The 22175-nt window shown below is 36.1% G+C and overlaps 1 protein-coding gene across 2 annotated transcripts; it reads left to right on the plus strand.

Annotated features, from left to right (window-relative positions):
- Positions 1-1443: 1443 nt before the first annotated feature.
- On the plus strand, positions 1444-21622 carry LOC117329578 (cytoskeleton-associated protein 2-like). 2 transcript variants are annotated; one of them, XM_033887585.1, is made up of 11 exons: positions 1444-1573; positions 3386-3473; positions 4293-4517; positions 5281-5346; positions 5612-6005; positions 6209-6504; positions 7997-8144; positions 9976-10149; positions 11028-11198; positions 15585-15754; positions 17494-21622. In XM_033887585.1, the coding sequence occupies exons 1-11, from the start codon at positions 1459-1461 to the stop codon at positions 17765-17767; spliced, it is 2121 nt and encodes a 706-aa protein (XP_033743476.1). In that variant the 5' UTR covers positions 1444-1458; the 3' UTR covers positions 17768-21622. The 2 variants fall into 2 exon arrangements, with proteins under 2 accessions (XP_033743476.1, XP_033743477.1); XM_033887586.1 differs by lacking the exons at positions 15585-15754; positions 17494-21622 and adding exons at positions 11653-11822; positions 12335-12850.
- The last annotated feature ends 553 nt before the right edge of the window (positions 21623-22175 follow it).

Raw genomic sequence — 22175 nt, forward strand, 5'->3', positions numbered from 1 at the left:
TCAGGAAAGACACGCGTGTACTAAGGTTATTTAACAGGGTGTAGGTCTGTTTTGTCCACAGGGGCTTGGCACGATTTTCCAAATGATGGTCCATATATATATATGTATTATAGTGTCAAGGACACTATAATACATATATATATGGACCATCATTTGGAAAATCGTGCCAAGCCTCTGTGGTTTTGTCTACTGTCTTTCAACAAGTTATATTGGGATGACAAAAATCAAAGCCAAAAAGTTTGACCTTTGGGAAGGGTTAGGGTAAATGATAAAATAAAACTCTAATACATACACTTCTTGAATGGACTGGGAATATGGAAGGCATACAAAATGTCAATTATTCACCAAAACAATGACTTTTCCCCACAAAACGCTTAAATATCATCGGCGGTATATTTACTGTTTTAGAACTTTGGTATTTAGTTAATGGTTCAAACTTAATTCGTTAGAATAATAATTTTTTATCTGTTTTGTGACAAACTGTTTTCTTAGTTTAGTCATTTACTTACGTAATGGGTTGATTAGCCAAGTGCATCATCGATTTGACAATTTAAGTTAAATATAATATATAACCAAGGGAACCATCTTTCAAGGCAAAAACCAATATATCGGTGAGTGATCTCTAATTTAGGGTAAAATGAATCTTTATAAGGCCCATCCCTAGCTATGGACAATTAATTAACATTGCTGTTAACCCCACCTTTGTTTTTTTTTAGCAGACGAGCATACTGTTATGACATGTGTAGAGAAGCAAAGTTGGTCAGAATTCAACATGTAATCAACTGGCCAGAGGTCAAGGTCACTTGGTCAAAGGCCATATATATGGTCATTTTTCACGGTACCTTTTAGATGAACTTTTTGTTAAGACATTATGAACGCTTTCACAGATGCCCGGGACCATGAGTCATGGTCCCGGGCATCTGGGAAATCGTTCATTGACATTGAACCAGTATCATGCAGGGATTAAGGGCTACAATGGTTCTTCTTCAAATGAATGACCTTGACCTACTTTCAATGTCAAAAGGGTTCAAATTATGTGTTGAAATATTTAAATGTCTTCTTAAAAACCACGTAGTCAATGGTTTATGTAATTAAACAGTTAGCATGCTGGAAGGAATGGCTGCAAATTTTATTCATTTTAACAAATCTGTATCAATTTTCCTGGTCCCAGAATATGTCTCTGTCATGATTGATTTTAAAATGTGGCCAATATTTTTTTCAGATCTATCTGTAAAAATGTTTGATTTACCATAGCTATTGTAAACACTCACTTAATGTGAGCTTATGTTATCATGTTATAAAAAAGTATGAATATGTAAAGTAAAATTTACTTGAATTGGAAATATCCGATAACCAATTAATCTTCATATGAAACATACAACGAAAGTAATAGGTTGCTACCTGTAATGTAGAACGCATGGAGTTAACTCCCCTGTTAGGCAGTTTCAGCCAATCAACATGAAGAATTTAACAAACAGCGCCAATTTCGGAATGCAACGGAAAGAGGGTAAAATGGCTGATGTTCGTGCTGGAAATGGAGGAAAACAAAGACAAGGATTAAAGAATAAACACGGTTAGATTTAATAAGAAATAATGCAAGCTTTGTAAGGGTTAATATTTTACAGGAATACGCCGATTTGTACTTTCTAAAAACCGCATGTTATAATTCTATCGTGTATACTATACTTGTCTGCTTGTTTGTTTACCTTTTTGTTTTGAAAATATGGTCAGCTCTGTTAGCAAAGTAAAGATACATAGCTACCGAACAGTAGGTGTATTCAGATTTGTTTATTTGTTAGTGTTTACGATTGCATCATTAATATCAAAGTGTTAAGGACTTTGCATCGGCAGGCTAGTAGTATTCCATCTCTCCCTTTGAATTACCCCGCCCACTCACGTGGCTAATTCAGTGGATTTTTTTTTATTTTGAATATTTCATTTTTAGCAGTTGACCTGATTGGTATGCTCGATCACCACGTGTTGTTTTTAAGTAAAAAGATATTTGAAATAAGTCTTGTACAGTATCTCCAATAACGAATTCCTGGGCGTGCAAAATGTCCCTGGACACTACCTGGTCACTCATTAGGTACACCGCTTTTGACTCTGGCATTATATACTAATTCCAGGAATTTTAATGACCATATAATCACAGGTGCCTGACTCGTTTTATAAAATAATAACATAGGCCTATAAGAGTACATATAAATGAGAAGGGTTCTGAACTCCCCCAGGCTTGAAATCTGATGTATTTTTTTCTAAGTACCGTAGCCTTTCTCATTTATATATATGTACTCTTATATGTTATTATTTTATAAAACGAGTCAGGCACCTGTGATATGATAAAAAAACATGAGTTATATATTAGCTCCCCCCCTCTTTGTGCGCCAACTAGACACAAAAAAGAGATGGAAAACCACAGGTTTTATCACAGGGGTTATATTAGTTATACACAAATGATAAACAACTGTATGTATGTGCGACCCATATGCATCTCGATATATATCATTTGTATAATGTTAACCAACCCCTGTGGTTTGATCATGGGTGTTTATAGCCCGCTCCGACTCATTAGTAAAAAAATCTATAGGGCCATATATTGTCATTATCTGCAGTTTCTACTCTCCTACGTCAGTTAAATGGGGCTAGACTTCTATATATTGAACAGTCTTACTCTTATTACTGAATGAAATCACACACATAATCAGTATAATACATATATGATTTAAAACCCAAATACAGGCATCCATGTCTATAGTAAGTTAGTATATTTATAGAAAAAAGGTACCTCATATAGTGAGAGGAATCTACAACATGTTAATATTTTATCACTTCCACAATGGATAATATATTATACCTAGCAATGTTAATCAACAGTAATGCATAGACATATCAAATCATAGAGTAAATTAATATACTCAACATAATGTGAATGATGAGTTCTTCACACAATAAATGTTCTTTTGTACTACGGAATGTCCAATGTACTTGAATAGGCTACTAGCTAGTCCTACATATGCAGCCTAATTGATACTGATATCAAATATCAGTAATTCATTATCAATTAAATTTAATGAGACAAAGATCACAATTTTCAATAATATTGAAATATGATTCTGCCTATAATTTTGTCCCGATTCTTGACTGCTTAAAATTGATATATATACATTGTAATATCATTTTGAGTGTATGAAAAATGATAAAGTTTCCATTATAGATATGTTCATATAAAACAGGATTGATTCTTGAAAATTGAATTAAAGGTAAAATGCTTTTAATATCTTAATCATACTACCAATATATATGCATGATAATTGCAGACTAGGCATATCTTTGCTTTTGTTTTTATCCTAATGATATTTATATTTGTGTATACTGTCTATTCCAGATGACTTCATGGACAGGTTTAACAAATTCAAGAAAACAAAACAAATTCAACCACTTCAGGAAAGAGGAAAATCAACAAATAACAACTGGTATTTATCGTACAATTAACATCAATATGATACGATTAGTTGTGGCCTTTCATCCAGCTACTTTTGAAAATCAACCACCTGTTGGTTGAATCTTTAAAACCAATTACATGTACCGTCATTGATCACAAGTCAGTCATCAGCTTTATATATATGGTTCATGTACTGTGTGTTCCTTTATCGGGTTCGTAGCAGTTGTACCAAATCGGAATCACAATATTGTATAATGGAACTCAATTGAATTTCGAGTGAGTTCCCAAAATGGCAGCTGTCGCTCGCTTTAAGCATAAAAAGCAATCGCTTTCCTGTTTTTACAACGTAGCAGTTGTAAAATCAATGCCTGAAAAGTTCCGTCAAACATTGACATAGACTGTATATGATTTATAAGATTTCATCGCAAATGAAGGGTTCCTGTCTCGTATTCAGCAAAAGGTACATATGCGTGACATGAAAAATCACAGTTCTGCGATCTTGGATCCAAATGTTACCTTTCAAAAAACATTCCATGGGAACCTGTTCAGTTCTGCTCACTATTTCAAGTACAGCAGATTTGTACTGGTACAACTGGAACGAACCCGATAAAGAACGCATGGTTATACTTAGAGACGATCAAAATTGAACTATTATCATTGTTAAACAGATCATGTGTTTAATGGATATCAATTCAGATATAAGTCGTATATATAACCAATTATAAGAGTTAGCTCCCTTGGTTTATTTCTTTTTAACCAAAGTCAGAGAAATTGGATAATCCGATTGTTTGCAATATTCCATGTTTTTGATATCTGCATGTAAAATTACACAAATATTTATTTTTTTCAGTGGACAAAAAAGAAAATCATGTCCAGATTCAAGTTCTACCAAAGTGCCATTTAAGAAGTCAAAGGAAAATAGAGGCACACCGGGCCATGTTTCCAGGCACAAACCAACCCCTAGCAAAGCCGATATGACCAGGAAACCTGTTGTCTCTCAAGGATCTATACAGAAGCCCGAGTCAAATGGTAACAAGGGTGACACAGAAACAGAGCATGAGGACACACCAATGTTGTATGTATACCTTCATGAAATACAGTTGTACATATCACAGTCTATTCTGTATAATCCAGCAATAAACTTTGCCTTGTGATAAGCCCACCAATATCTGTTATAGTAGATGTATATTAAATGCCATTTCTCATATATCGGACATACTGGTTGCTGCCAGGAAGGCAATGAAATGATTGGGTAAAATAACATCATCTACAGCTTCCAGATTCAACTTGAGCCTGTTAGACAAGGTTAAACATGAAAAGCTATGATGAATTGGTGCTGATTTTTCTAGGCATTTGATAAACAAAAATCATGCTTTCCTGTTTATCATCCAGGGATGTAGATGTAACTTGGCACAGGCAGGATTGGTTCAGGTGCTATTTTTGTGTCGCCTACCAAAAGCAGGTGACATATAGGTATTTCAATATTTGGGGTGTCGTTGTGGTGACAGCAGCATCCACATAGAGGTTTCTGTGTGATAACTCAAGTAACCTTGGGCGAATCAAACTCAAAACTCATGCAGATCTTCCTTACCACAAGTGCTTGCTTGGGATGGTCCGAAGGTCAAAGGTCAAGGTCACTGTTACCTGGCGGTTATTTCAGCAAAATTATCTACCCAATGGGAGGACTCCAGGTTTGTCAAACGGGGACCACCTGCAGAAAAATGTATTAAATTAAATGGTTCTGTATAATAGGTTGCATTTTCTGGATTTTTCCCATTGGATATATATGTTTTACCGGAATAACCCTTAATTAAATAAGAATGATCTTGGTTTTGTAGAGTCAGACTACAAAGATGGAAGGATGAAAAGCAAAAGAGCATTCAAGAGAAAAAGAAAGACAACAGGTGAGCTGCATAAATTGGTTCGTATATACTATATCTGCTTGAATTTTTTTATTTGATGATATTGATACTTTCACACTATTACTCTCCCCAAAGCTCCAATCCCCCTGAAATCATGAAAGGGACCATTTTTTTCTTCTCTTTGTTTATTATCATGGTATTTTTCATGTTTAATATCCATCCTGGAATAGTGTTCACATGAAGGGACATAGTTTGTTTATTAGGATATACAAGTTGTTTACCTAAGTAAGTATGTTTCCTTTTTCAGGAAGAGTTGTCCAGGTTTATCAGGTTCTTGTAAGAAGTATGTACAGCCAGGTGGCCCACGCCCACTTCAACAGTCTCGTCCTAGACAGTCGGACACAGCACAGAATCTGACACGGAAGCCAGTCAGTCTGACCACGCACAAGGCCCCCAGTACTGAAAAGCCGGTGAATAAGTGGGAAAGGCTGTCCAGGGGCTCATCAACTAAGCCAAAAGATGGTGTGCTGTCCAGGGCCATGTCTAACTCAAGAACTAGCATTTCCAGCAAGGGTAGTATGACAGAAAGGACTAGACAAGGCGTGACCAGGGCGGGATCACAAGACAAGGTCAACAAACGTGACACTAACGTTAGGGGCCGGACAACTCAGAAACCTGAAGTCAAGAGACGCCACTCAGAGGTAGAGGACTGTTTGATTTGTGAAATTTTTAAATTGCTAGACTTGTATACTATATTTTCATTGGTTTAGATATCAGGTAATGTGAGTGAAGCATATTTGATGTTTCCATACCCATTAGCTAAACCTACATCTCTGGTTATAGCCACAAAGTTTTCCAATTATGTTATTTATAATAACATATAATGCATTTGTTTGAATGTTAGGTCCAGGCTCGAGGCAGTCCCCTTAGAAGGCCAGGGATACTGAAGAGGAAGTCCTGTATCGCCAGCTTTGGAGATAATGGAGAGACGGATGCCAATAACAGAGTCTTATGTGATGATGAAACGGCAGTTCTGTCTCCAACCAGTGGTAAAACAGGCCAGACCACAGTTAAAGATCTTCCTTGTAGAACTCCAGATACAGCAAGAACTGTGCGGTTTTATTCCCCTCAGAGTCAGACTACTGACTCAATCTTCAGAAAAACTCCCAGCAAGTACAACACCAAGGAAGAGTCAATGAGGTAATTCATGTCAGACTGTAGTTTGATGCTGATGCCATTGTGTATGGGAAAGGGGGAAGTGAAGTACTACCCATATTCTGTCCTGTCCCATACTGGGCCATCCCCCTCCTTCCTGTGTCATCTCACCCAAGCCCGTCCTGCCCCATCCTATCCTGTCTCAAATAGATTTCGTCACTTTATAAAATATGTTGTGTACATTTCTTTTGAAATTTTTGTCAAATTTTATTCTGAGGTAAATTAATACAATACCTTGGATAAATTTGTGGTTCAGTGTTCTAAGGAAAAGATCCTTACCTAATTACAGATATTTTTTTCAGATAATGATTAATTTTGTTTGGGGCTGGGCATCCATGTCTGAGAGACGTGTTTTGATTTACAGAGTGCAGTTATTTTTCCGACTGCGACATTAGTTTTTTCTACATTTCAATTTTAGTTCCATTTCTCAAAAAGCTTAGGTCCAACTTTAACCAAATTTAGTTTATAGTTAGATTACATAGTTGACATCTCAACACAGCCTTCATTTAAGAAATATCATCCATTTTATGATCCAGTGACGGGAAATAAGGGATACTGGAAATCTTTAAAAGTTTTGTGTTTAGATAAGTTTCTTAAAAATATCAATATTATCTTAACTGATCCTGGAATAAAGTTGCATTGTAGTGTGGACACAGATATTCATAAATTAAATTTTTTTTTCTCTATTTTTGGGTTAAAAACTTGAGAAATTGGTGTAAAATCTGTATTGCTTCTCCAATTGGTTTATAAATAAGTTTATAGCAAAATTGGATTGAATTCTTTCATGCATCAGATGTATTTTTCACTCACAAAGTGATTATAGGAAAGAATGATATATTTAGGTGAATTTTTGGGAATGAGTGATTTTGTGATATCTTATATTCACAGATGAAAATGTTCAGCCGATTGGCTGATTTCAGCCTTTTTGAGAATATCAGTGTAATGTAAACTTGTAATTTTTCCCATTGAAAAGATTGAGTAATCTAATTTTCAGCCTTTTTGCCCTTAGTCCATTTTCATCTCTGTATATTTGTTTTGCAATGTATCAATATCTACGTACACATGTTTATAATGTATACAGAATGTTTCCATACTATTACGTGAAGGTTTTGTGGTTGTTTTTGGAAACAATACTGAAATTCTAGCAAATTATTCTATTGGCAAACGCGTGAGGAAATGGAGACATATGATTACATGTAATTCTTGCATCTTAAGATTTAAGATTTCTATGTCCTAGTGTGACATTGTCAGGGATTTCTCTATCAGTTTTCGACAGTAGGCCATGGCCACACTTTGCTCTGAACTTCCATATAAAAGATTCTCAAACTTGGAAAAGCAACGCCATCTATGTTTTGAATCTTTGACTGAAAAGAAACAAAATAGCTTCTGGAGCGAATAGTATTTCTTGGAGTATTTAATTAGATAGTTATACATTCTTAACATAGCTAGTAAATTCTAAAAAAAATCTTCTTTACAGAAACAGATTGAATAATTGGCTTGTTGCTAAAGGAAAAACACCATCCAAATTCCGACATCTTATGTGCTTTGATGCCAAAATGTCAGCTAGAAAGAAAAGTGACCCTAAAACGAAGAGAAATATTACAGTGGAGGAGCTGACAGTACAGGTAGGTAAACATGGCTTTGGGATTTTATAGTACCCTACTAGTCAAATGGTAAGGATGTGGACACATTCATTGTTTTTCCCACCTGAGATGATTTTAGTTATGTTCCTCGCTTAAGGCTGGGGTGAGGGATGTTAAATAATCACATACATTGCACGTACATCTGTCTGAGATAAACTTGTGTACATCTCGTGAACTCCTGAAGAGTGTATATTCACGTCATAGCATCAAAGATCTATACCTGATTAGATTTTTGATAAAAGTCAAATGATGCCTTTGACCAATTTTGAAATAAAAAGCTTGATGTCATGGACCCATCAAAAGATTTAGTTCATATTCTCACCAATATTTACATCTGATTAGATTTTAATGGTCATAAGTCAGGGTTAAGGTTGCACTTGACCTATTTTAATATAAAAAGCTTTAGTGCACAATATATCATGAATCTTCTACAAATTAAGTTCATATTCACACCAAAGCCTCATATCATCACAATCTGAACCTGATTACATTTCGGTGGTTATCGGTCAAGGTTAATGGTAAAATGTCATGCTTGACTGGTAAAAAGCTGGCATATACAGTGGACCCTCGATAATCCGAACACCTTCGTTCCCAGCCCAAACCGTCCGGATTACGAGTTTTCCGGACTACCGAATTTCGTCTACTAGGTCAAAAAAAATTGTTGTGTAAGAGTTATCTCCCTTGACTCTATACAATACGGGACGTTTTAATGACGTTTCATAAACACGTCTAATTGTCAGTCTTTTTAAAAAATAAATATACTTATGTTCTTGATATGATTCTTGTTTTCTTTTATTTTGTAGAAACTAAAAAATAAACAATGTTTTTAAAAGAACATGTGAAGTGAAAGTTGTTTTATTTATAGCGGACATATGTGACCTACAAACAACACACATGGGTTACGTCCCAGAGGTTCACAAACGAGTAGAAATTACATACGTTAAATACCTGAAATGAAAGACCCACTATGTACAATGTACGTTTTTTTACGTAAATTATGAACCTGAAATGAAAGACCCGGTAAATGTACCATGTGTGTAATTAATAACATGCATCTTTCAATGAGTCGTCATTACACGTTACGGTGTTACAAGCCGATATCCTTGTTTACCCAATACAATTGTTAGTGATGTTAATTACCGATAATAAATTTATTACATGCATTTGTGATTGATTAAGTATCGTATCACATACTGTGTTAGTGAATTAATTATTGCTAACTACGAAATAGCACTATGTAAAATAACTATAATAGATAATGTATGTCAAGTTGATAAAAGCAAGACCAGTCTACACTATAAAACCCTTTAATACTGAAGCATTTAGGTCGATCGTAAAGAAAAGCAATGTACCGTTATAAAAACAGAGCTACATTGTAACACAGGTAAACACCCGGGGCTATGACCTGGCAGCGGTCGCTATGACTACGCACAGTGTCAAGCGATAGTCTGTACAGCTGTCGACACGGGTGACTTGCCCGACATTTTTCTCTCCTCGTGGTGAAAAAATCGTCCGGATTATCGGGGGAAATTTACTAATGAAAAGTACTTTCTGTTCCCAAAATGGGCTTCCGGAATCGGAAACCGAATTTCCGGACTGGTGAGTACAAATAACGTTACGGAAATCCGTTCCCGTGCTATTCCGTCCGGACTGCGAGTTTTCCGGACTATCGGCGTCCGGATTATCGGGGGTCCACTGTATGTAGGTTGTCATCATCAGTATCATTTTGTTGTGGTAACTTTAAACTTCAGTTTCAATTGTTTTACAATCCTTCATACTTCCTTTACGTATAAATCATTGTTCCTTCCACCAGCAAGAGACAATGGAAAAAGAGACAACACTGGCTGTAAATTTAGCAGGAATGTTTGACAAGGTGGCTGATGAAGAAAAAGAAGAGACTGAAGCAGACGACCATCAGACTCAGGAGGACCCTGGCCTCTCACAGCTACGTACCATCCTCGATGAATGTACCATCCTCTTTGAGGCGGTGAGTCTTCAAACAGTATTTTTCTTCATACATTTGAGCTTGCCAACTCAGAAAATACAAGGAGGACTTACCGAGCGGTATTAGATTGGCCAGGTCCTACCTGGACTTTGTTAATTTCTTTTATTATTTATTTTTCATTTCTTTTCCTTTACTTTCTTTTATATTTGTATAATTTAAAAAACCCACTTATATTCATATAAGATTAATTCTTACAAGTGTTGTCCTAATGATCATTTATAATTGATATCTAATCAGAGAGGCAACCGATTTCAGACATTAGATTGTGAGATGTCAACATTGATGATAGTATTCAAAACTGGAAGTGAAAGTTCTACTTTCATTTTCACCAAGAGAGAACGGGTCTGTCATTTTTTTGAACTACAAATTCTTACCAATCATGTTACTTAAACATAATTAATTGCAATAGATAAAAGTGATAACTGTTCATCAATATAGATTGTTTCATTGAAATGGTATGATAAAAATAAAGATATGAAACTACGCGAGGAAAAGCTAGTATGAAATCAAAATGACTACAAACTCGGCTGATGGGTAAATAGGACTATTCAATGATATTTTTTAAGGATGATGTATTGGATGGCTTACTGATTAATTATTGAAAACTGGTTGACACTTACTGATCATATCCCATCATCAATATTGAAATCTCAACCGATTGCCAGTGCTAATTCTTATTCACATAGACATCACGTCATCAACAGGTATATGCTGTGCTCAAACAGCTCTTGCATGGAATCCCCACACTATTTGAAGTCCTGCATGTCATTTTAAAAGCGATTTAATTTGTTGTTCATTCAAGATCACAGAGGACAGCCATATTACAGTTGATAAACTCTTGTTTCTTTGTTGTATGATAGGGTTGTCCCCACACAGACATCCTCAAATGGTTGGATTCCATTGAACAAAACATACCCCTGGCCAGAAAGTCAGCCATTTTCTACATCTGCAAGGCCCAGGTTTTGCAGTCAACTGCCGATCTAGACAGCGTCCTCAAGGTGTTTGAGGAGGCAGTTATCAATGCAGCCCAGGTAAGGTTCATATGAAAACTTACAACTTACGTCACATATGTCATATGGTATAACACTTATCGCTAGAGAAACACACACTGCCCAAGTTCAACTGTCTTAGTTGGATTGTATATACAGACTGTATATTGTTTAATGGAGATTTCACTTTAGATAAATGCATTATCACAAAATGAGTTATATGATAAACAGAATCTAACACTCATGCTTATCATGGGATTTACATGCTTGAGGCATATCACTTTATTTAACTTGTTTTATTAATTCCATATAGCATATTCACTCATGTAAGATTCTCTTATGTAGAAATATTCAGGGCAGAACTGTAAAAATCCTGTAAAACCCAAACATTATAAAAGAAATTCGCTACCAACCCAGAGATTTTTGTCAAACATGCACTAGGAAATGTGCATTTAGTTTATTTTGGCCTAATACTGGACTTGTTTTGTGGTCCCAGCCTGCACAGGAACTGGCCACAGCACTGACGGCCATTGTGAAGGACATCAGTAAAGAAAGAGAGAGGAAAGCTCACCAGAAAGGAATCGAGAAACGCATCCAGGAGGAAAACATCTTTGAGTCTACAGCCATCAAATACTGTGTTCGCCAAGTTACTCCATTCTCAAAGAGGTATAAACTTATCAAGCACTCTTCAAGAATCGTGTCTGTCTGTCTGTCTGTCTGTGGTTGGAGACGTGTAGGGTTGACCCAAGGGGGTGATACCTGTGTCCTCAACCATCATTATTGGATCATTGCAGGGTATTACTATACACTCTCCATATGATCAGTACCTATTGTCCGTGCTGGCTTCCATTTGTGACTAGCAGACTGAATTTTGTTACAATGCTCATTCAGCATTGAAATAATTACTATTTATGGTCATTAGCTTGTGCTACATCTATGTATATACTGTCTAGATATCCTGTATTTATAACCTGTTTCCTGTTGCCCAAATCGATTTGTATGTATAACAAAATATTTTTAATTGAGGTAGTCTTGTCACTTGTGTGCTTGCATTTTATTTTTTCATTTTGATGACTTTTCTGAGAGTTGTGCCCCTTTAGTGAACTCTTTGATTATTTTTTTCATTATATGGGAGAGGGGTTATTATGCCAGCATTACAATTCCAGTTTCTTTTACAGGAGCAGAAAATCAACAGGTGACACATCAACAGGAAGCCAGTGTACTGTATTAACACCAGTGAGACGGTCCACTCGCAGAAGTCTGGCCAGCCTCCCCGACTCTCTGCAGGAGAAAACACCTGTGTTCAACACCCTGGAGGAACTCTCTGACTCTGACAAGAAAAAGACACTGTACAAAGAGAACAATGCCCTGAAAACACTGTATTCAGAGGATGAAGTCCTGGAAAAGGTTTCGCTAGATTTCAATGATTTGGACAATGATGTTTTGACCTAAGTTTGTTGTTAACAGGGATGGTTCATCATGTGTTGTCTTGGGATTAGATGTAGGCACATCTGGAAAAATATAGTTTTGATTTCTATAGAGCTATGTCACTAACGATCAACAATTCAGTGACAGTTTTTAAAAGTTTTCAACAATAGGATAAATCTCCCGCATTTTTTAGCTCACCAACATCAGATGGTGGGCTATTCAAATCGCCCTTAGTCCATCCTTTGTCTGTCCATTGTTAATCCGTAAACAATCCTGTACTTTTTCTAATAAGGGTTGTCCCAAAACGAAAATTTCCTCAAATGGTTGGTTTCCATTGAAAAAAACATCCCCCGGGCCCAGGTAGGTTCATATGAAACTTACAAATTACGTCACAAAAATCATATGTTATAACACTTATAGCTAGAGAAACAACCAATTGCCCAAAGTTCACATGTTTAGTTCGGATTGTTATATATATGTTATGGAGATTTCCAATTAGATAAATGATTATACAATATGAGTTATATGATAAACAGAATCTAATACTCATGATTATCATGGGATTTACATGCTTGAGGCATATCACTTTATTTAACTTGTTTTATTAATTCCATATATCATATTTACTCATATAAGATTCTCTTATGTAGGAATATTCAGGGTAGAACTGTAAAAATCCTGTAAAACCCAAACATTATAAAAGAAATTCTACCATGTTTGCTATGCAATGCCACTTTTGATTGGTTGAAAACCATGTATTATTTTCCAATAATACACGCTCGTGTCAATAATACACGCTCGTGAGTCACGGCTGTTACAATTTTATATATCTAATATTCACATATTTCATATAAGGTTACTCTAGCCGAGCGGGCTAATGGGTTAGTCTTTCATTAAATTTTTATCATGACGCGAGTTCGAATCCTACGAAGGCCAACTTTTTAGGTCATCTGACCCAAAGGGTCAGGATGACCTATAGTCATCGTGCTTCGTCCGTCGTCGTCCGCCGTGCGCCGTCCGTAAACTTTTTCTTTCAAAACGCTACTCCTCCTTAACGCTTGGGTGGATTACTTCCAAATTTGGTTTGAAGCATCATTGGGGGAGGGCAATCATATTTTATATAAATGAGGCTGGTCTGACCCCTGGGGCCAGAAGGGCGGGGCCCCAAAAAGGGAACTTAGGTGAATATTGCTATAAAATCCTACTCCTCCTTTACCCTTGGGTGGATTACAACTAAATTTGGTGTGAAACATCATTGGGGGAGGGCGGTCATATTTTATATAAATGAAGTTGGTGTGACCCCTGGGGCCTGAGGGGCGGGGCCCCAAAAGGGGAACTTTGATGAAATTTTGCTATAAAATCCTACTCCTCCTTAACCCTTTAGTGGATTTCAACCAGATATGTTGTGAAACATCATTTGGGGAGGGCGGTCATATTTTATATAAATGAGGCTGGTGTGACCACTAGGGCCTGAGGGGCGGGGCCCCAAATGGGGAGCTTTGATGAAATTTTGCTATAAAATCCTACTCCTCCTTAACCCTTTAGTGGATTTCAACCAGATATGTTGTGAAACATCATTTGGGGAGGGCGGTCATATTTTATATAAATGAGGCTAGTGTGACCCCTGGGGCCTGAGGGGTGGGGCCCCAAATGGGGAACTTTGATGAAATTTTGCTATAAAATCCTACTCCTCCTTAACCCTTTAGTAGATTTCAACCAGATATGTTGTGAAACATCATTGGGGGAGTGTGGTCATATTTTATATAAATGAGGCTGGTGTGAGCCCTGGGGCCAGAGTGACGGGCCCAAAAAAGGGAACTTTGATGAAATTTTGCTATAAAATCCTACTCGTCCTTAACCCTTTGGTGGATTTCAACCAGATATTGTGTGAAACATCATTGGTGGAGGGTGGTCATATTTTATATAAATGAGGCTGGTGTGGCCCCTGGGGCCAGAGGGGCAGGGCCCCAAAAGGGGAACTTTGATGAAATTTTGCTATAAAATCCTACTCCTCCTAACACCCATAGTGAATTATTACCAAATTTGGTGTGAAACATCATTGGAGGAGGACAATCATATTTTATATAAATGAGGCTGGTTTGACCCCTAGGGCCAGAGGGGCGGGGCCCCAAAATGGGAACTTCGGTGAATTTTTGCTATAAATCCTACTTCTCTCTAACCCTTGGGTGGATTAATACGAAATATGGTGTGAAACATCCTTTGGGAAGGGTGGTCATATTTTATATAAACGAGGCTAGTGTGACCCCTGGGGCCTGAGGGGCAGGGCCCCAAAAGGGGAACTTTGGTGAATATTTGCTGTTAAATCCTAATCCTCCCTAACCTTTTGGTGGATTACAACCAAATTTGATGTGAAACATAAGGTGACGGCAATCATATTTTTTAATGAGACAGGTTTGACCCCTGGGGAAAAAAAGATGGGGCAAAAGGAGCGCTTAGGTTAAACATTTCTTAAAAATGCAATTCCTCCTTAATGCCTGAATTGATTACAACCATATTTAGTATGAAACATCATTGGGGAAAGGCAATCCTAATTGATATAAATGAGTCTTGTCTGACCCATTGGGACAGAGGGGCATGCCCCAAAAATGGGAACTTGGCTAAAATTTTGCTTTATGATGCTGCTCTTCCTGGACAAGCTAAATGGATAAAAACCAAATTTGATCTAAAACATAACTGGCTGCGATAAATAATTTATGGTAATAATGCTGGATTGGGGTGTGTGTCCCTGCTGTAAGTGTAAGTGTTTGTCAGATGACCGTTAAGGCCCATGGGCCTCTTGTTTTTCTTTTCTTTTTTTATCCTTTTTTTTTTAAATTTTCAAAATATCCTCGTCCTCGTTGTATATCCTGCAACAATACACGAATCATTGTTAATTATTTCTTAATTAGCTACCAACCCAGAGATTTTTGTCAAACATGCACTAGGAAATGTGCATTTAGTTTATTTTGACCTAATACTGGACTTGTTTTGTGGTCTCAGCCTGCACAGGAACTGGCCACAGCACTGACAGCCATTGTGAAGGACATCAGTAAAGAAAGAGAGAGGAAAGCTCACCAGAAAGGAATCGAGAAACGCATTCAGGAGGAAAACATCTTTGAGTCTACAGCCATCAAATACTGTGTTCGCCAAGTTACTCCATTCTCAAAGAGGTATAAACTTACTCTCCAAGAATCCTGTCTGTCTGTCTGTCTGTAGATGGAGATTTATAGGGGTTGGCCCATGGGGGTGATACCTGTTTCCCCAACCATCATTATTTGGCCATTCTCTGCCCACTCTAGGCGTAAAAATCCTTTAGCAAAAGTTGCTAAAATACCTGTTTTCTCTTTAGCAAATAAGAAATGGTTTTAGCAAGACAATTTAATGTTATTTCTTAGAATTTAATAACTAAATATAGCACACGCATATTTGTTTGATATATATATATTAATACAATGTGTTAAACTATTTTATTAGTAAAGGCAGGCATTAAAAGTGTTCATTATTTAAGAATTTATGAATTACAAAATACTGTAAAAATATCATTTATTACCTCAGGGTAAAAAATAAAATAAAAAATCAACCAACTAAATAAACATTGTATCATACCAAAACAGTTGTTGTGCTTTAGCTGCTATTATTTTCATATTGAAAAAGAACACAATTGAGATTACACTGAAATAATGTTATACTTTTAAAAGTTATATGAACTTGATTTTCAACTTGATTTTCAAAACACAACTTATATTTTAATGTTATCGTTCCCGGGACTTCTTTTATTTACATGTATTTATTTTTTTGCAAAAATTGAATTGACTGTCCCTGTTCCTTTAGATCATGTTGGTGATAAAATTTTATAAGTCATTGGATTTTGAGAATGATATCTGCTGCTTAACCTATTCACAGCATTTCCAAATAGATGCTTCATACATTAATCATCCTGAACAAATAATTTTGCTGCCCCGTCACAACGTGGAGTTTATAGTGAATTGTACCTTATGTAATGTTCGTGATACAAGACATTGACTGAAACATACTTGTTAAAATACTAAATAATATTGTACATACAATTAATGAAAGTTGAAATAACATTGAACGAACAATTGTCATTTTGTTTTAGGGCAATGTAAGCTTGCGGCACAGGCAGAACATTCGTCTGCCATAGGGTCACAGCTGCCATGTTTTTGCCCAAGTTATCTAAACGCTTTATAAAGCATTGCCCATCAAACAAACGCTCAAATGATTCAGATTTATTTAAGAACTTCCGTTTCCGTAACATACATATATACGACATGATGTGCTAATCATGTAGTTCGATCACAGGATGAGTTAGTTGCAATGGCATCGTAATTAGTGTTAACGTAAGTGGTTGAATTAAAGATTTAAGACAGGGGGATATTTATGCAGTCTATATTATTTCTTAGGTTAAACACAGTTTCGCAAAAGTTGCGAAAATACTTAATTATATTTTCGCAATTAGTGATTACATTTCGCGAAATGCGCAAAATGCGATCGATAGCATGAGCAGGTCATTGTAGGGTGTACACTCAGCACATGGTCAGTACCTATTAAGATAGCTGTGTTTCATTTTTCCATGCTGGCTTCCATTTTTGACTAGCAGACTGATTTTGTTACAGTGCTCATTCAGCATTGAAATATCAATGTTATTATTGTCTAGATATTCTGTATTTATTTCTGGTTTTCTGTTGCTCAAATCGATTTGTATGTAAGGGCTATATAACAAAATATTCTTAAATTTGGTAGTCGTGTCACTTGTGTGCTTGCATTTTATTTTTTTATTTTGATGACTTTTCTGAGAGTTGTGCCCCTTTAGTGAACTCTTTGATTATTCTTTTCATTATATGGGAGAGGGGTTATTATGCCTGCTTTACAATTCCAGTTTCTTTTACAGGAGCAGAAAATCAACAGGTGACACATCAACAGGAAGCCAGTGTACTGTGTTAACACCAGTGAGACGATCCACACGCAGAAGTCTGGCCAGCCTCCCCGACTCTCTGCAGGAGAAAACACCTGTGTTCAACACCCTGGAGGAACTCTCTGACTCTGACAAGAAAAAGACACTGTACAAAGAGAACAATGCCCTGAAAACACTGTATTCAGAGGATGAAGTCCTGGAAAAGGTTTCGCTAGATTTCAATGATTTGGACAATGATGTTTTGACCTAAGTTTGTTGTTAACAGGGATGGTTCATCATGTGTTGTCTTGGGATTAGATGTAGGCACATCTGGAAAAATATAGTTTTGATTTCTATAGAGCTATGTCACTAACGATCAACAATTCAGTGACAGTTTTTAAAAGTTTTCAACAATAGGATAAATCTCCCGCATTTTTTAGCTCACCAACATCAGATGGTGGGCTATTCAAATCGCCCTTAGTCCATCCTTTGTCTGTCCATTGTTAATCCGTAAACAATTCCTGTTACTTCTATTTCTAAAAAAGTACTTCATGGATCTTTCTCAATTTCATATGTAGGTTACCCTGGTCCTTAGTTGTGTATAATCAATTTTGAGACTAATTGAAAAGGAAAGGCCAATAGGTGGCCATTTTGAATTTCTAATGGTTGAAAGTTTGTTACCACTTTTTCTGCACAATTACTGGAAGGATATTTTTTAGACTTAATGTGTAGGCTCCACTTAGTCTTAGTTTGCCCATTTAATTTTCAGTTACTTTTGAAAACAAAATGGCCGGCAAGTGGCCAACTTTGATTTTTACATTTAAACTTTTATTTTTATATTTTTTTGGTCACAGAAAGTTCTTCTTAGACCCCTCTAAGCTTTCATTTGTAGGTTCCCCTTGTTATTGAATTATTAAAAGGAAAATGAGAAAATAGAGAAAAGATCAGTCTTAATATGCCCTTTATAAAAGTTCTTTCAATAGTGAGCACCAAGATCCCTCTGGGATCTCGTTTAAAACTCCTTGGCTAATTTGAACATGATGAATGATAATATTCATAGTGCTTTGAACATATTTTTGCAACACTTTTGAAATGTTACTGTACTTATTGAGCTGACATTGTGGTAAATTGAGCACCAGTTAAGAATATTTTAGTACTCTAAATATTCATATAACAGCAGTAAAGTGATAAAGCATTTTTTAGCAGGTTTCTTATTTTATCATTTTATATATATAAAGCATTGCAGTTTTTGACGTACTAAAGTTTGAGAATGCCAACATGTGTACACGTACAGAATTAAAACACCAGGCTCTATTTAACACAAATATAATATATTGTTCCTTTTATTTGATGTATATTACAATACATATCGGATGTACCATACAATTATCAGATATAGTGCAATGTATTGGATGTCTAATACATTATGGCAGTTGTACAGTATAATTTATTGGATGTATTCTAGTACAGTGTATCGAATGTTTGATACAATATGTCAGGACAGAGGTACAATGTATTGGATATATTCTAGTACAATGTATTGAATGATTAATACAATATGTTACGTCAAGGTACAGTGTATGGGATGTATAGTACAATGTTACATTATTCAATGTATATATTTGTGTATCTGGAATATATAATATCCTGTATTCGATTTCTTCTATCATATTTAATGCTATAGACAGAATATTTTAAAGAAATCATTGGGCCATTATTTTTGGAGTTGTCCCCCTTTATACATTAGCTGTAGTGTCCAATATATATATATATCCTATAATTCTCACAGGATTGCAGACATATTAATCATAACACATATTTTTCAATTCGTCTGCAATCTTGAGAGAATTATAGAACCATAACTTTCCAAAAAATGTAATTTAATGCTTAAATAGCTTTATAACATGTGTGTAACGACCATGAAAACTTGTACAAGGTTGGTAGCTTTTACTATTTGACCATTTTGTTTTTCTGGAGAATGTGTCACTTTGCAGTGGGACTGCCTATTTTGTCCCATCTTGTGAAACACATCAATCATTTCCTTGTATGTTATAAATATTGATACATACCACATATCCAAATTATTTGTCCTACTATTCATCTTTCTTATCTGTCTTCTATAATGACCCTCTTTCTATCATTTCTATCTACTATCATACACTACTTCATACTATATCCTACTTTCTACTATCTACTATTGTATACTATTGTCTTGTCATATTTGCACCCTTTGTACAAAGACAACAATCAATAGTGGGATAAATTGATCATCTGATGATTTCATGCACACAAGAATAGATAATTTTATTTTCTCTTACTCTGGACAGGTGCATATATCAATATTTGTCAGGTTTCCCTTTTTTACATACTTTACAGGGTTAGTCCATGGTTGCTGGGGAAAAGATGAATAGAATCTGTCACCCCCTTCGGGCTAAGACAGGGGAATCTCAACCAGAGGGGGAAGATTATTAAGTTGCCGAACATGAAGCTTGCCGAGTGTTTGGCAGCTTAAGCATTTTACCCTGAGTGTTGAAATTCCTGTCTCACTTCCATGGGGAGTGAATGATTATTTTTCTCTTACCTTTTTTTACCGTCTGCTCACAATAATGTAACATAATCATTTTACGTTGAGTAACCATGTCGTAAATGATAATGTCATCAATTTTGACATGCTTTCCAAGGAGCTTACATTTGCTTGTAAATAAGTGAAAAAATAATCAACATGGGTCTGTTCGGCTAACAAGGATATCTCGACCCTCGTGTAAGAGTTTCGCTTGCCAGCACTTGGCAAGCCTCGTGCTGACTGGTCAAACTCTTACACTCGGGTTGAGATATCCCTGTCCATGTAACAGTCGACCCATGTTAGAATCTATTAAACTCATCTTTGGGTTAAGACTGGGAGATTCCCCTTTGACAACAAGTGAATGACATCATTGCAACAATATGATGGACATGCATCAACAATTTGGTCATGTCATGCCAACCCTTTCTCTCATTGATGTGAAGTCAATATGGCATGTAGAGTGTTAACAGGGTAAGACAAAAATAGAATAATCATTTACCTGCTTTCAGGGTAAGGCAAGGAGATTTCTGCCGCGGAGTGAGATTCCCCCGCTTCCAAACACTCTATGTAATACTTGTTATCTCTAAGGATTCAAGTAATTCAGAAACCAGTTGATATTTAAAGGTTAGTACAGTATTGAATTGTTTTACACCATTTTTATTAAATTGTATGTAGCATCTTTCCTTCACTTGTTACGCCCTCGCCGAGGAAGTTTGTGGAATCTACAGGAGTATGCAAAATTTGTCTGCCCCTCAGTTCATGACTGGCCTATGTCCAAGGGAATATGTAATTCGAAGAAAATTTTCAGTATAGACTGGTAATTTATGTTCATCCTCATGAGTAAATAAAACTTATCCATGAGCTTTTTGGAAAAAAGTTTTGTACATCAATTGCTGTTTGAACATTTACTATTAGCTTTGTATTCTGATCTATTTGGTATCTTGTGGTCATGAATGCATTATTTAAACCCTCAGTTTTTGAGAATATGATTTTATAACCTGCTATATACCAGGTCAGTAAGCCAATCAATCACAGTGCATTGTCATGTGTCAGATATATTCATCCATATTTCTTGCCTCTGCAACATCACTTTTGACACCACCTTTTGATATTATGCTCTGTTATGTAAACTTATGCACTGTTTCATGGATGCCTTCATGTTAAATGTAATGTGAATTGTGTGTATCTACATACTTCATTTATGGCCTTGCGATCACAAAAAAATTGCTACAAATGAAATAAAAGTTTTAAATAAATTTTACGATTTGCTCGACTGGGTACTCCAAATTCATCCTCGCCTGGATAAACACAAATGCTTGTTAATCAGTTGGTTTCTGCACTGTATAAACCATGGTACTTTTAAACACTCCTCTCAGGCGGGTTATTGTCTAGATAGACTGAAGAGTTTGCTGTTTGCTATTTTATTACTATGTTTGATATTGATAAACGACACGTGTGTATCCGTTATTGTTATTGCCTATGCCATTGTAAACAATATTAAGACGAGCCTTTTGCTAGAATTGTAATTGTTATAATGAAAACCAAATAAACTGTGATTATTTATTTTTGCATTATTGGTTTATCCCTCGCAACAAATTGTGAGTACACTGGAATATCGCCCTGCCATCCGCATTATAAATCGATTTTTATCAATCATTGATACATGTATTTTTCAGTGTTGTCATGATTACGTTTTGTTGCTGTGAAAAGACGACAGTCTTTGGCCAGTAGCCACAGTATGATGATGGTATAGTTATTGTTTCATCCTTACCTGAAGATTTCCGAGATGGGAGTTTACCGCGCCATAGGTCTGCATCACGCGTGAAAAACATATTTCTCTGTTTTAGATGGTACATACTTTTTTTTTTTTACATATTATGTATGTACGTCTCTGGTTTTAGCCATTATCTGAACGTCAAATTTCAAACCATGCTCTAAATATAAGTGTCTGTCGCCCAAAGCTTGATATGTAGAATAATCACTCATTTAGTTTATGTCGAATGCCGTCTATACATTTAATGTCTTCGCCCAAGTCCACATTGATACAAATAACCTAAAGATTTCATTGGGGTGTCGTGCTACGTTGTCCAAGGTATGACAATTCGGAGAGATGACA

Source organism: Pecten maximus, chromosome 6 (genome assembly GCF_902652985.1).
Source record: "Pecten maximus chromosome 6, xPecMax1.1, whole genome shotgun sequence".
NCBI lineage: Eukaryota > Metazoa > Mollusca > Bivalvia > Pectinida > Pectinidae > Pecten > Pecten maximus.

Bases quoted from the DNA above. Each gene is read 5' to 3' on its own strand.
- LOC117329578 (XM_033887585.1), top strand. From the start codon at position 1,459: ATGAAGAATTTAACAAACAGCGCCAATTTCGGAATGCAACGGAAAGAG. The intron at 3,474-4,292 runs GTATTTATCGTA...TATTTTTTTCAG, and splicing joins AAATCAACAAATAACAACTG to TGGACAAAAAAGAAAATCAT. The intron at 11,199-15,584 runs GTAAGGTTCATA...TTGTGGTCTCAG, and splicing joins CAGTTATCAATGCAGCCCAG to CCTGCACAGGAACTGGCCAC.